General features: G+C 45.8%; 1 protein-coding gene across 3 annotated transcripts in view; it reads right to left on the bottom strand.

The window, feature by feature from the left end:
* Window positions 1–15,308, bottom strand: part of LOC119176243 (carbonic anhydrase 1) — a 110,571-nt gene that overhangs the window by 42,417 nt on the left and 52,846 nt on the right. Inside the window, exons 1-2 of one of the 3 annotated variants that reach the window (XM_075877306.1) lie at window positions 4,944–5,035; window positions 2,502–2,659 (exon numbers count right to left, since the gene is read on the bottom strand). The exons of 1 other annotated variant lie outside the window; for it this stretch is intronic. In XM_075877306.1, coding sequence (XP_075733421.1) covers window positions 2,502–2,659; window positions 4,944–5,020 — 235 coding nt within the window. In that variant the 5' untranslated portion in view covers window positions 5,021–5,035. Of the gene's footprint in view, window positions 1–2,501; window positions 2,660–2,796; window positions 2,967–4,943; window positions 5,036–15,308 lie in introns of those variants that run through there. One more of the 3 variants, XM_037427426.2, reaches the window with a different exon arrangement.

Genomic DNA, 15,308 nt, shown 5'->3' with positions numbered 1-15,308 from the left:
CAACGATTCTGCAGACATGTCGTGCATCAAAGTTTAGGGTTTCCTACACGCACCATCACAGCCACAGCGTCTTGCTACCCAGTGTTGCATGTAGTTATGCATGTTGCATGAAGTCGCGTGCAGCTACTCGAGGACTTACGAACATCTCGAAAGAACGTAGGTGGAAGGCCACCAAAGAGCAACGTCATGCCCTTTCCAGCTATATATTTACTTGGTATCCCCCGTCACCCAGCCTTATCGACGAAGCGGGAAAAACTTATCACTATGAAACACGATAAATAGCGTCCAAGCTAGTCGACAGGGGCACACGGCCAAAAAACATTTTGCCCACGACGCTTTTATTTTTATTTCTTTGTCGGCACACCAATCGCAATGGCTCAACTAGAAGCCTCCGTCTCGACTTCGTCAAAACATGACTCTCGAACCGAGAGCAAAGGGTGACACGGTCGCCTCTTACTCACGTCTGACCGAGATAACATTGTGCCTACATATGTGAGCAAATACAGCGCGTCGTTTTTTTTTTTTTTTTTTTGCTGCTTAGCCAACACAGAATACACATACGGTCACAAAGTTTTCTATATATATACAGAGGCAACTCCGCCGCTAGTGAGCTGCGATACATACACTAAAGGAAAATTCCGGCGCCGCGATCATTGTCAAACGTGCGTTTTGGTGGTCGCACGTCACGCCACCCAACGCCGATTCAAACAATAAACAAGTTCGTAGGTTTGTCGAAAACTCTGTGTGCCATCTGTGTCGACAATCGTGCGCTCAACAACTTCGCAGCGAGGTCATTCACCTCCACAGAGTGGAAAAGCTGGTTTTCTTTTTTTTTTATATCGCCTTTCTGTCATGGTGTGAACAAAACTATGCGCATCTTGTGACACACTCTTCCCTTTGATTAATTACTGTGACTTTTACGGCGCGCCAGACGTAAATAAACAGCTGCACATGAAACCTCAGATTTCTTCTCTAAAGGCGGTTCAATGGATCAGAACTTCAAGTGGGAACATTAGTCAAGGTATCAAAAAAAAAAAAAAGATCAAGCCTGCATTTCTACAGGAAACAGACACCATGCGAACTGTGGTGTCCATTGTTGAGAAGTGTGAACGTTAAGTATTTTTCTCGAGTGCTCACATACGGACACTGTTCAAAAGTGCCACATTAGATATTTTTGGGAGGGTTCTTTATATCCTCGAATGCGCACATACGGAAATTCTACTGCTTTACAACGCAGTAAAATTCACTGTATCAGCCTATACCGCCGTTACGCCACGGTTCGGCATGTGAGAACGTTTTAACAAAAAAGCGAATAAAATAAAAGGCTTGCGCAAAAAAGAAAAAGAACTGCTTTTCGATGGCGTATACGCACAGCTCCCTGTACAGTCATTAAAAAAAAAAAAAAAACATTCGGCGTGTAACGTAAGCTTAGTGCGCCGCGCCGCCAGAACTTCGAAACGCGGAAGCGCTCGCGTACAGTCTTCAGCATGAAAAAAAAAAAAAAAAAAGAAACTCTAGGAAAAGTCACCGAGTCGTCTTTGCCCACAGACTTCACGCCACTTGTTTGCTAAAAAGGGAAGTGATGCGCATTTCGCACACATGTTAAACAGTATATTGCGTTTACATTGGGAGTGTCAGGTTGTGCGGAACAGCACGACTATATAGAGCACACAAACAGCAGCGAGATGACGCGATTTTTTGTCGGGTACACGGCACATCATTCTAAGGAGTCTGTTAAACTACTATACAGATGACACATAATCGCCGAGTTCGAGCTAGCCAGGAAAAATCTGATTTTGTATGATGTTACACTGTTGCATTGCAGAACCTTTAAGCAGACTTTCATGTGTGGTTACACACAGAAAAAGATTACGCGCTTTCGTTGATGACCGAAAGCGCGTAATCCAGCTGACAAAAGGAATCGCAAGAAGTGAATGAAATGAACCACCGAATTTGCAGACGCAGAGATCGATGAGGAACGTTAACAAATAATGAAAGCACTTGGGAGATGGAAAATTAAAGAATGCCGGGAACAGCTCAGCAGGCCTCAGAGTCATGTAACTGCGGTACAGCTTATTTAATTCGTGGGGGAAAACTGGGAGCGCATAGCAATGCGCTCCGAGTTTTCCCCAACGTGCGAGGCAGCCTGTACAGGTTGATGCGGCGGCGTAAGTTACAGAAGAAACAACAGCAACAAAAAAAAAAAAACACGAACAAAGTTCACGCGATAAAGCTTGGCTGAATGCCAAAAGCACACTTCCCCTGACAGTGCCAAATGGCACTGTCAGGGGAAGGCAACCACGTGCTTGAGCCGCTTCAACAACACGTGCAATACGAGCCACAGTAATGCGGCGATAGTTACGGCAGCTGTCTAGTGAACAGCGCATAGAGGGTACCCTATCTGATGAACAATAACTGAACAAGAAAGTGCATCGTGCACAGCGCTGCGCGATCAAGCGATATCTGCGCTCACAGGCGCAACCCCCTCAGCGCGCACTCACCGCAGATCACAACCTTCCTGTGACGAAGGTGCCGGAGGCTGTCACCCTTGGCCGGAGCCGAGCACGAGAGGAAGCGCTTGACGGCGTGAACTGTCAGAGCGCGGTTCGAACACAACGTCCACAGACGACACGACGCAGGCTGCATTGTGGGCTCTCCCCTGCGAACGGCAAAACGGTCTCTGCTCACCTGCGAACGCCTCGCCGCCGGCGCAGCCGCGCTTTTCGGCAAGTCACGTAATTCTTGCGCGAGGAAATGACGCCTCGCAGGCAACGTTCAGTGGCTGTCGCCATTTACCGGCTGCTGTCGATGGCACGCAGTGTCGCGGGCGGCGGCGCCTGCCGCTGCGCGGAGCACCACGGCTTCTCGACGACGACGCTCGATCCACAAGGCGACCGCTCCCTCTGTTTCGTCCACGCGCGTTGACGATAAAAGGAAATATACCGTGACGTATTTTTTCTCTCTCTTTGGCTGCGAGTGTTTGACGATGCGGTGACGCAATGCAACCGGGCGCAAAAAAACGTGTTCTCTCCACGGCCACGCGCGGCCTTGAGCAGGCGGAAGCGCCAACATCTGCCGTGGGGTACAAACCATGGGATCGAGAGTTGCGGAATGGCGTAGCGCGCGCAGTTCGAATTTATTCCTCGTACAGACGACACCGCTACAGTGAGCGTAACAGTGCTAACCGCATGGTCGGCGCTTGTCAGCTGAAACATTTACGCATTCGATGTTTATCTCCGTTCTGTATCGGCTTTGTTTCTCATGCGGCCGTGTCCACAATTTCGCTCTTTCTTTCCATCTCAGGTGTAACAGCTGGTTTGTTTCCTTTCCGTGCCGTCAGGAGCACAGCCATTAATTATCGCTACGAAAAGAAAGTGAGCGCTGGATGTGGCTGTTATCTTCAAACAGAACAGAAAGCGTGTGACATATCGCTGTCGCGACATCCCATTGGCGCAGTGTAGTTGAATCGATTGGAAGTACCGTGGTATTCAGCCAATTTGTGCTACAACTTAAACAAAGAAGAAAAGCGGCGTTACATGAACTGCAGCGGCACAGTAGTCGTGTTCACTGTTGCTTTGAGCAATTAAGTCTATTCTTACGAACGATTAGATGGAATGACACATAAATGAAGACTCATTATTCTTTTATATAAGCTCGAAACATTATATGCAATGCAGAAGACATGTATTGAACCAAAACAAAAATAACAGTCTGTTTGTTTCTACAAAACTATTTGGTGTTTAATTTTTTGAGATACAAGAAAAAGCATTAGAAAAAAAAAAGATAGTGTTGAACGACACGAAAAATGTATGGTATTACGCGACACTATCCCGCTGCCAACATAATGAGTTCCCAGTGAATGAAGCTTTTGGAAGTGCTCGGTGAGTACACCACAGTATGCACCATAAGGTAAATAATACAGAAATGAATTTGAGAGGCTTCGTTGATTAGCGCAGTATTCACTTCGATTGCTCAGCGAAAACAGCGCCCACATCTGAGAGTAATCTGGCTCTAGTACTACTGTCGCTATACACGTCATAAATAATTCCAATTAATTTTATTCATGATGACAAAAAGCAGTAATAATTGTAGGCTGTGCTATTCAGCACGATTTAAAGATGAATATCACTAGTTGCTGTTAATGTTCCGTCTCTTGTATGCGTATAGGATGTATCTACAAGGAAAGAGATGATTATGCGTGGCTGCTCTCTAAACCTGCGTACGAGAGTAAGATGATCTGGTCGTAAACAAGACCGAATCACGTTTATGATATCGTACATGCATGCACGCAAACCTACGTGACACACGATACCCGTTTTTGAACATCCAAGACCAGTGGCGTAACCGGTAGAACGTTCACCCCCCCCCCCCCCACTCCTTTTAGAAAATTTTCAGTTTTGGGTGTGCATATAAACAATAAACAAGCACACATACAAACGAATGTCTGAACATATATTAAGTATGGTTGTGCCCCCCCCCCCCTCCCTATGGTACTTCCCCTCTCGAAAAAGAAATTGTGGCAACGCTACTGGCCGAGACAATCAGCTGATAGACTGTGTTCCCCAGTCAAACTCGAGGAGAACTCGACATGCATTGTTGCCGGTACAACATTTAAGACAACCGCGCGAAGTGACGTTGTCGCCGCCATGCAGCTGTGCCAGACATGATGCAACTTAATTTTCGAACAGAATAATGACTGCCAGGATACAGCACTACGCATCTAGCACGAATGAGACATCTGGTAACAAGCCAAGCTTAACTGCATTGCACACAAAGCTCGCGAGAGAAAGCTCAGGGCATCGCAGCCCACGGTTCAGTCTGCGACATTATTACGAGCACAAGGTAAAGCGGCAACAAAACCTAGCTTTTTGTGAGCGTGCACCATCCACTGGCGTTTAGAAGTGGTAGCAGACTGTAGACCCATCAGCGGCGATCTCGCTTACCGACTGTGAGATCGGCTCCGGCTATACACGGCTTGTGGTCCGCCGGCAAAGTCACTCACGTGTACGATTCCGTCCATTGTGGAGCAGGAAATATCGTGCCTTCTCGAGCTTTCCCAGCGTTCATGGCGGCCCGAGCGTCGTGCAGCGATACATCATTCTGCTAACGTGGACGTACTTGTTCTTGTTCACCTATTGATCGTGACGCATACCCACTATGGGGGATTGGCCAAGAATCGAGTGGTTTTAAAAATTGTTGTTCAAATTTAGAATAATGGAGATATAGTAGAAAGACGTACTTTTAACGCATAGCTGCTGCTGATGTTATTGCTCTGCTATAGCTGCTGTGGATCACACCCACTGTGGGGGATCGGCCGAGAATCGGGCGCTTTCATAAATTTTTAGCTTCATTTACAACCGATACCGCCGTTTTGACTCCCCGACAGAACTAATGCAGATGAATAAAATCCCTACTTTGGAATCTCGACGCAAAATGAATAGGCTAAAATTTCTTTTCCAATTATCACACGGGAATATCAGACTCGAAACATCGGCCTTCCTGACTCCGTTATCATCGCGTCCCACCAGGAATTACCATTCTGCAAAGTTCTCGCCTATAACAGCGCGCACTAACAATTTTAAGTATTCTTTTTTTCCCCGCACTATAACCGACTGGAATAACCTCCCGCATGAAATTCTTTCATCTGACAATGTGCTGAAATCTATTGATCAAATGTTTGACTTGTAAAATTTTGTATTAATATTTTACAGCGTTTTCAAAATATTTTGTATTGTCCTGTTTATTGTTTTTACCTCGCCAAAGATTGTATAATTGTTCTAACGGCTCTGTAACACCCCCACTCCTGCTTGGGCCCATTTGTGGCCTGCAGTATTGTATAAATAAATAAATAAATAAATAAATGGACGGATGAATGGAACGGCTTTTTAAATGCGAAGCATTTCTCAGCAAACTGCAGGCATTATGAGTATTTTTATGTAAGTATACGTATCTATCTAGCCACCTACGTCTGCATCGGTGCTCTCGTGATCACCCCCTTCAATGACGGTAGACCAAAATTATTATGAAAGGCTTACAAGGTTTGACAAATATATGTCTGGCTAGTCATGACATGAGTAACGTGAAACTCCAGTCACGCACATCGTGATAACTTTCCCTTCAGACACCACGGGCAGCGGTGGGGGCAGCGCCACATGTGATTGACAGTTTCTATCTACCCACGAACGAAGAGAACAACGCGAGAACGTTAAAAAAAAGTAACTTCCATCGGCAGCGTTGACGCGAAGAATGGAAAGAATAAATAATATGGTCCTAGTAGGAATCGAACCCAATGATTCTGCGTGGAAATCAAGTATTCTACCACAAAGCCTGGTCCCGAAAATGCTTTGAAAAGAGACCCTTTGAAGGCGTGATGTTGGTGAAACGCCAGTTGTGGCTGCTGTACTGGCTAATTTTATTACGATTACGTGTGTACTCCTGTGATAAAGGTGTCACGTCGATATAACGTCAATTGTATACTTAAGTGCCATTCACTGAAGTTAGTCTGCATACGAAGCAGTGACGTAACCCGGACGCGGCACACCGAACCCATGTTCGCGGTACCCGAGTTCACGGCGGGTGTTTGATTTGAGCATCGTGAGGCGCATAGTTGCCGAGGTCGCCATGTGCCCGCGCGGGCGCCACGATCACACTGAGAGCAGACGCACGTTCTAAAAAGAAAAAGTGCTCAAGGTCATGACGCGCGCGTGACGTAACTTGTTTCCTCCATGCCATTTCTCCCTGATAGGCTTCCAGGGCGTTCTTCGGGACGAGAGAAGAAAGAAAGCAATTACAGCGTGGGACAAATCTCCACTCGTACATGAAGGATTCTATTTTTTTTTTCGTGGCGGTCGATTTGTGAGGCAATAAGCTCCTCTAATGAAGCCATTCGATGTTTACCTTGTAAAGTGCTGCAGGACTTCTTATATATCGGCTGTCGATTTGAAGGGTCGTCAGCCTGAAATGGCTCTATAGCGTTCGCAAATGCAGATTGTGCGGGCTTATCACGAGGTTGAAGACAGCTAATGAGTTACACTGAGCTGCTGAAAACGGCTAAGAAATTTATGGAAGCTAAATTTTTCTTTAGCAATCTTGGACATACTTGTGCGGAAGGTAGTTCGTCCATCAGCTTTTCATTGCTGATAACTGGATGTTTGTAGCCTGCCTTCGTATACAGCCGCTGTGCTGCAAGCGCACGGACTCAAAGGACGTGAGCAAAGTTATTATTCTAAAACTCTGACCGATTGAGTCACCCAGAGCCATCGCAGGGAAAGCACTCTGAGATCCTAGAGATTTACTGCCCCTATTTTAAGGCTCTCTATTATATAGCGCAAATGTAACATATTTGGCTGAGTCTATAACAAAGAAACAAGCCCGTTGAAAAGAAAATCTCCCATATAGTCTCCTTTGGGAGTTGAAGTGATGCGTAAGCATTGAATTTTATTGTAGGTTGCAGCAGCTGACCCTGCGCGTTATTTCCGGGTGGCATCGGCGTGGCGTCTCTCATCATCTCTCTAGCACTTGTGCCCCCCCCCCCCCCCCAGACAGCGCCTCGAGCACTGTTCTCTGGAACACGCATCCCACTGGAACGCGTATTTGGCATCGGAATTTTTCAAAGGTTGAATTTTTCGTGATGAGTCGTCCCTTCTCAGCTGTACGTCTTGTCCTCCACAGAGGAAAGTTATTCCACTAGCACGACAATTAGCGAAGCCTTCATAGGAAGCCTTATATTAATACATTTGTCTATAGCACCGAGCGTACAACGCGTTCGGGTCGGTCACATGTTCATACTTCGCAAGCATAGATGCGCGTGTTTCTCTATGTGACATTGTTGTGTTGGTGTGCATGTGCAGCATATATGCTGCACATGCACACGTCAGGTCAGCTTCAGGTCAGAACGGTAGTACATAAGGCTGACCTGAAGCTTGTTCCGCTATAGGGCAAGGGTCTCAAACTCACATAAGCTATCGGGCCGCAGTCAAAAAGTTTATAGTCCCTGAGAGGGTCCGGACAATGTACAAATGAAAAGCGGGGAAGGTGGGGAGGTGAGTGTGAACAGAAACGTTGCCATTTGAAAGAAAGCGTTTCCCACATCTCGTATAGACAAATTCCACCGGACTTACGTCACGAAAATGTGCATGGTGGCGCTGTCTTGGTAGGCAAAAGACGCTCTGCCTACCGCAGTTTCTGCTGGTTTTTCAATGGTGCATGTGGTGTTTTCAGTCAAGCAACGAGAAAAAAAATGGTATGCCAACGAGTTGCGTCGCGGTTGGATGTGAGTCGCGTCTCACAACATAGTTTTGTTTGTTGGCGCACATTGCAGCCCTCAGTGCTTATATAGCTTTCACAACGCTTATGGCGTCTCACAACGTCGTTTTGTTGGGTTGGCGCACATCGCAACCCTTAGCGCTTATGGTGGTAGTTACGTGCGGACGTCGCTATAATTTTACCCATAAATTCGACGTTGTCCTACCTGTGTTTACAAACATGGAATGGGGGTATATGTGTCTTTCGGAAGCACATAGACACCGACTCACACAATGACTAAAATCAGGAGGCAAAACCTGAAGTATACAGAGTTCCAGGGCTGCGTTTCAACACAAGGTGACTGCATCGGGTGCTTCACGAATAAAAAAAGTGCTTCTAAGATCAGTCTCGTATGTGTAGCTTACCCACGCAAAGAGTTAATAATCACGATAGACGAGAAAATGATGCGAGAACCATTTGGCAGCGTCACCGACAGTCACAAAGTGATGAAAGAAGCACGGAAAGACGGTCCTGCGCGGGTCGCAAGCGAGAGTTCGGCGGGCCGCGCGTTTGACACCCGTATACTTCATCGAATCGTTTGCGAGACAACATGTGAAGGCAGGCGTCGGGAGTATATATCAATCCAAGTTGCCGCTGAGAAGTGAGCCCTGCTAACACGTCATTCCTTTTGTACGAACTCTTATTTGTCTTTCATTTATTTATTTTTTACTCTCTCTTTCTCTTTCAACCCCCTATTCCCCAACCCCAGTGTAGGGTAGCCTACCGGATACTAGCATCTGGTTAACCTCCCTGCCTTCCTTATTTCTCGTTTCTCTCCCTCTTTATTTGTCCGGAAATAAAAAATTTGACCTCACCTTTTCATTTACTATTCTACCCCATTGTCCTAACTCTTTCAATACTATTCTACGGGATTAGGCCAGCCGTATATATATATATATACTTATTAGCACGTAGATCCAGCTCCTGAACGGTGACCGATATATTTACTGCTGTTTGTTTGCCGGAGCTTTTAGTAGGAGTTATTTTTGAGGAGTTACTACAACAACAACAACAACAACAACAACAACAACAACAACAACTACTACTACTACTACTACTACTACTACTACTACTACTACTACTACTAATAATAATAATAATAATAATAATAATAATAATAATAATAATTGGGGTTTAACGCCAAAAAACCACCACATGCATGATTATGAGAGACGCCGTAGTGGAGGGCTCCGATTTCGACCACCTGAGGTTCTTTAACGTGCGTTAAATCTAAGAACACGAGCCTCAAGCATTTTCGCCTCCATCGAAATGGCAGCCGCCCCGGCCGGCATTCGATCCCGCGACCTGCGCGTCTGCAGCCGAGTGCCTTAGCCAGACCACCGTGGCAGTTGTGTGCTTCACATAGGCGGGCTCGATCGAATGTGTAAGTTGCTTGCAAAGAGCGCGGCCAAGCGATTGTACCGAACAGCCCCTCACCTGTCACAGGCACTCGTGAGCATAGACATTGCGCCTATACGGTAAGTCAGTTTGACGTTCATATCGAGCGAAACGCAAAAGCCGGCCAGATTCTCTCTGTTCCCCGCGATATGGATCAAACTGACAAAACATAACGCCTTAATTTGCGTAAAGGTTGATTACTGTGATTAGTATTGTGGTGAATCTGAATTTAGACCGGTGGAAAATGGCGCAAGTTTTATCACAAGCCGGACTGCGGTGACAAATGTTGCTTTAGGTGGTGGTGGTGAGCACAAATTGTAATATGAGTGAACAATATCCGCGAATAACGAGCAAAAAAAAGCAAGACGTTTGAATACAAAAGCGCATTACCGCATCATGTCATTACCTAGCACCACGTGAAAACAACGTGGAGCTGCTTATTCACGAAGATTAGGCAGTTTTAAAATAGGACACGCAAAGATACGCGTTTCTTGCGTGCGACGTATACGCTATTTTCGTCGTACAACGTGAGAAGATAGCACCCGACGCATGCGCACAGGTGACGAATAACAACGCACAGCTTGTTGAAAAGTCTATGTTTTTTTTTTCGTAAGTATATATATTCATCATCTCCCAGCTGCGTTTACTAATGATATTACAATGGCATGCATGATGCGTGCGAAATGCCCATGCTGCATGCTTAACCGTGTTCCCACAAGGGCTGCAGATGATTGTTGCATCTCTCCACTTCCCAATTAACCACATCTCTCAGCCACTGGCTTGCTCGTTGTACTGTGATTCCGACGTGCTCCGTGCGTGATTGCTGCGATGTATAGCATGACTCAAAATCAACTGGCTATACACCATTGTGCTGTTTTCGAATGCAATAATAATAGGAAGCGAAGAATGCACACAATCGAACAATCCGACGTAGTATACATACATCTCTGCAGCCTTGGCAATTATGTGTACGCAAGCTGTTCGGTCTGTTCAATTATCAAAGCAGTGCAGCTCGAAGTGTCGAAACACAAAGCACAAGGAAGGAAATGGGACAACGAACGTCGCGCTTTCTTCCTCGTTCTTTGCGTTTCGTCACTCTGAGCTGCCGCATCGGGCCATTTGATCAACCCCACCCGAATTTCCATTCTTCCCAGCGTATATGAAGTCGAGCGTCTTTATCCATTGTAACTCAACGGAAAAAAATATATGCGGCTCCTTGTCAAGGCAGATTTTGCGCAGTGACCTTGCGGAGACTGCGCGTTCAGTCGGAAATGTCGCTTTGATTTCGCACGACACAAGTTCGCGCGACCCACCAGATGGCACCCTCGAGTACTGGTTCATTAAGTGCTGCTAAAGCGAAGACACGAAATTGCTTCGCCGCTCTCTCTTTGCGGTCGGGGCGCATATATATATATATATATATATATATATATATATATATATATATATATATATATATATATATATATATATATATATATATATATACATTCCTTGGAATTACTGTCTGTTAGATCTCATTAATATTGTGTCAAAACACGGAAAAACGAGCCCTTAAGTACACACTTCTTTCCATTATATATATATATATATATATATATATATATATATATATATATATATATATATATATATATATATATATATATATATATACTCACATTTACCTTACCATTCGGTCTAATAACCTCCCCTATACTTTCCTTGGCATTATTCTCTGTTAGATTTCATTAACATTGTGTCGAAACACAGAAAAACGAGCCCTTAGGTATACACTTCTTTCCCTTATTCATAAACGAGGGTCTCGTACTGGCAGACTTGGTGCCGTAGGTTGTATACGAGGAACTATTCGTCAGCTGCCAGCTCGTGATAAGTTCACGTGCTACGTGACGCCACGCAGGCTCATAAAAGAGTGTGCCACACTCGCCGCCATGGCTACAGGTGGCGCTGACTGACACTCCCACGTTTAAATTCGCATATATGCCCAATAAAGTGGCTGAGAGAATAGCCGCCATGGTAACTCAGTGGTAGATCATCGAACGCGTTATTCGAAGGTCGCAGGTTCGGTTCCTGTTAGATTTCGTTATTATTGTGTCAAAACACGGAAGAACGAGCCCTTAGGTATAACCTCTGTCCCTTATATATATATATATATATATATATATATATATATATATATATATATATATATATATATATATATATATATATATATATGTGTGTGTGTGTGTGTGTGTGTGTGTGTGTGTGTGTGTGTGTGTGTGTGTGTAGCTTCGGTGAGCACCGGCACGTTGGCGGATGCAGGACATGCGCATGCGTCAGCCTACATTACAGAAAGCTCTTGGAGACAACGATCACTATTGAGACTTCCTTAGCTTTTTTTTTTGCAAATATTAATAAAATTGGCTGCTAAATGAGCTGAATTTTAATTTCAATGTAGCCAGAAAGCGGCCATGCATCTAGGAGAAATTTTTAATTGCTAGATGGGGCCGTAATGACAGCCAATTTTTGCTACCAATGGCAACCCTGGTGGCGACAGCAGGGAGAATGACAAATGCATGGCCAGTGATAAATAGTTGTGGTAATTAATCCACTAAGAAAATCTCTCGCAGGGCTTCAATTCACGCACCCGCCTATCGGCAGGCCGTACATATTACGCTTTATACGTTAAGCGATGAACACAGGTGAACAAACATGAATGCGACTGGCACGGCCCCGAAAGTGCGAAGCCGGAAGTGTGCTGGGCGTCACTCGGGAGAAAAGCAAATGACAGTTTTACGTATCGAACGGAAGCAGCGGATACGGTGTTCACTGATTGCTTTCACAAACGTGCTCAGTGGGCGGGTACGGAGAACTGGGAGAAGGAGCATGCAGACACGTCAACTGTGTTCGCAATGCTGGCTATTTTTGTTTCTATTTTATGAAAGTGGGCCGTCACAAAGTAAACGTATACGGAGCGAAAAGTCACCGCACTCTTTGCTCTGTTGGACTCTTTGCCGTGAAAGCGGCACGGGGCATCCGGCTTTCCAGCCCGGAGTTGTATACGCCCACCGCAGCATTTAAATAATGTACGTATCGAACGCGAGCGTGCGCTTTCATGAAAAGAAGCCGAGATTGAATTGTTGGATCGCGTAGCTACGTCGGCAGCGCCCGATTCGAACACGCGTGGCGACGCTTTGTTTCGCGATATATCATGTGCCAGTCGAAGCGAACAAATGCACACACATACGCCGCACATATAAGTGTTTATATTAGAAGAAAAGAAGAAAAAAAGTGCCGACCCGTAACTGTCTCTCCTTACGAGGACACCTCAACAGGTCGGTACAGGATTGGGGTATGGTGAATAAAAGATATAGGGAGCGTAGGATTGGAGAAAAGAGAGGTGGGGGTCATTCGATCTGCTTCCCGCAACGGTGTCACAAGCCCCCACGTGCATGCGCAGCCGAAAAAAAATTGCCCGCAGCTTACCTCGGGGGAACACTGAGGAGGATGCGGAGCATATAATTGGTTAACGGGGTGTTAAAGTGCGACTTACTTGGGTCGATGGCTAAATTGGTTAACGTGGTTGTGAAATGGGGTGTTAAATTGCGACTTACTTGGGTCGCTGGCTAAATTGGTTAACGTGGTTGTAGGAGGGGTGTTAAATGAGTGAACACGTACGACACGTATGCGAAAGGGCGGTGTTTATTTATTGCGACGAACTGAGCACGATGGTTTTTTGGTCGGTAAAGTGAAGAGTGAGTGGATCGGGTTGCAGCGGTCGTAGGTTGAAATTTACAAAGACGTGGTCGATGCAGGTTCCGCGAATGGTGGTCGGCTGGTGGTGTTTGCAGTCGTCGTGCGTTGCGCGTTTCAGCGAGTGTCGCGACGCCATGTATTCGACCATCCAATCGACCTCGGACGTCGACGCGCCGTACAAACCAACCGACGAGCGGCAACTGAGCGAGCGAGCACCGACCTTGAGTATATATACAGCGCGACGGCGCATGCACTGTCAGCTGTCGAATGTTCGAGAAGGGGGAGAAGCGCAACGGCGTATGCGCGCGCGTCTGCTGCCGATGTTCTCGAAGCGCGACGGCGCGTGCGTGCTACATTATACAGCTAGCGAATGTTCGTGAAGAGGAGAAGCGCACGCGGTGTGTAGAGGAGGAAGGGTGCACAGATGGTGGAGGAGTGAAGCGCGCGCGGTGTGTAGAGGAGGAAGGGATGCACAGATGGTGGAAGAAGGAGGAGGAAGCTTGCGGACGGCGCCGCACTACAAGCCTCGAGTATTAGATGCTCCGCATCTAAAAACCCACACTGGGCGCTAGCCCCGTGTTTCTTCAATTGTCTTGTCTCTTTTGGACTTTTTTACCATTTATCACGTTCTGAATATTTCTGCACTTCATGAATTTTCCTAAGTCATGCAGTAGCAACTGCAGCACAAACATCGGCGCTTAAAACCGGGCCTGGAGTTCACGAAGGTTTTAGTTCATCTGTTTCCCATTAGTCGGCCGCCTAAGCAAAGTGTGTATTCTCCATGTCCCAGTCGGCTTGCGCCCCCGTGTCTCACAACATCCGCTGTGCCCCTATATAGGTTCTCAGCCAACTCTCGTTACATTTCCTTTTTCTTCAACTGAAGCTCGCCTATTCGCGCTACGCGCCGCAGCGCCCGTGGCACCGAGGGCTTGAAGAGCGGGAACTGTGAGAGTCTTTTGTTTTAGCGTCACCGGCATGCCCGGAAGAGAGGTATATACCGAATGGGGTGTGGGTCCCAGCAGCAACAGTAGGCACGTGTTATACGGGACTCATCGATCGGGCTTCCTATATACAGCGACTGGGAAGAACGAGGCGCGAGAAACAAAAGAGTCCAACGGCGTTCGTGTCAAGAAGCGGAACTTGAATTCGATCTCGCCCGCGAGCAGCTCTAAAGCGCGCGGTCCCTGCCGACTCAAGCGAGCCGCGGGCTCTTCGGAGTCCGGGGACGCCGTCAGGATCGATGGGCGTGTGCCGCCCCGAGCGAAATACCGCCTCCCATCACGCTGCTCCTGTATATGTGCACTTTTCGGGCACCGCGGGCTTCGACGGGCGGCCCTCTTTGTATTCGGGCGATTTCGCTGCGCGCTTTACTTTGGCAGCGTTTGGCCTACTTACTTTTCAATCAGAACTCAGAATAAATTAAAAAAAAAAACCCTACATCGTTTCTACATAGAATTTCAGCAGTATAGTATTTTATGTGTTTCTTTACTTTCATGCTCTGTTGGCGTCATATTGTTGTGATCGATGGAAATCAAATTGTTCTTACATCTTTTCGATTTCTCTACAACTATATATATCTCTCTCTCTTTCTCTCTCTCTATATAAATAAATGAATAAATAAATAAATAAATATATATATATATATATATATATATAAATAAATAAATAAATAAATATATATATAAATATATATATATATATATATATATATATATATATATATATATATATATATATATATATATATATATATATATATATATATATATATATATATACTGCGCAATGTTCAGAGTTATGCCCGCGAGCACCAGCAGCAGCCAATAAAGAAATAAAGAGACGCGCGGCTAGCTAAAGTAGTTAAGGAG

This window comes from Rhipicephalus microplus, chromosome X (genome assembly GCF_043290135.1).
Source record: "Rhipicephalus microplus isolate Deutch F79 chromosome X, USDA_Rmic, whole genome shotgun sequence".
Taxonomy (NCBI): domain Eukaryota; kingdom Metazoa; phylum Arthropoda; class Arachnida; order Ixodida; family Ixodidae; genus Rhipicephalus; species Rhipicephalus microplus.
This window is presented reverse-complemented; position numbering and strand designations above follow the sequence as displayed.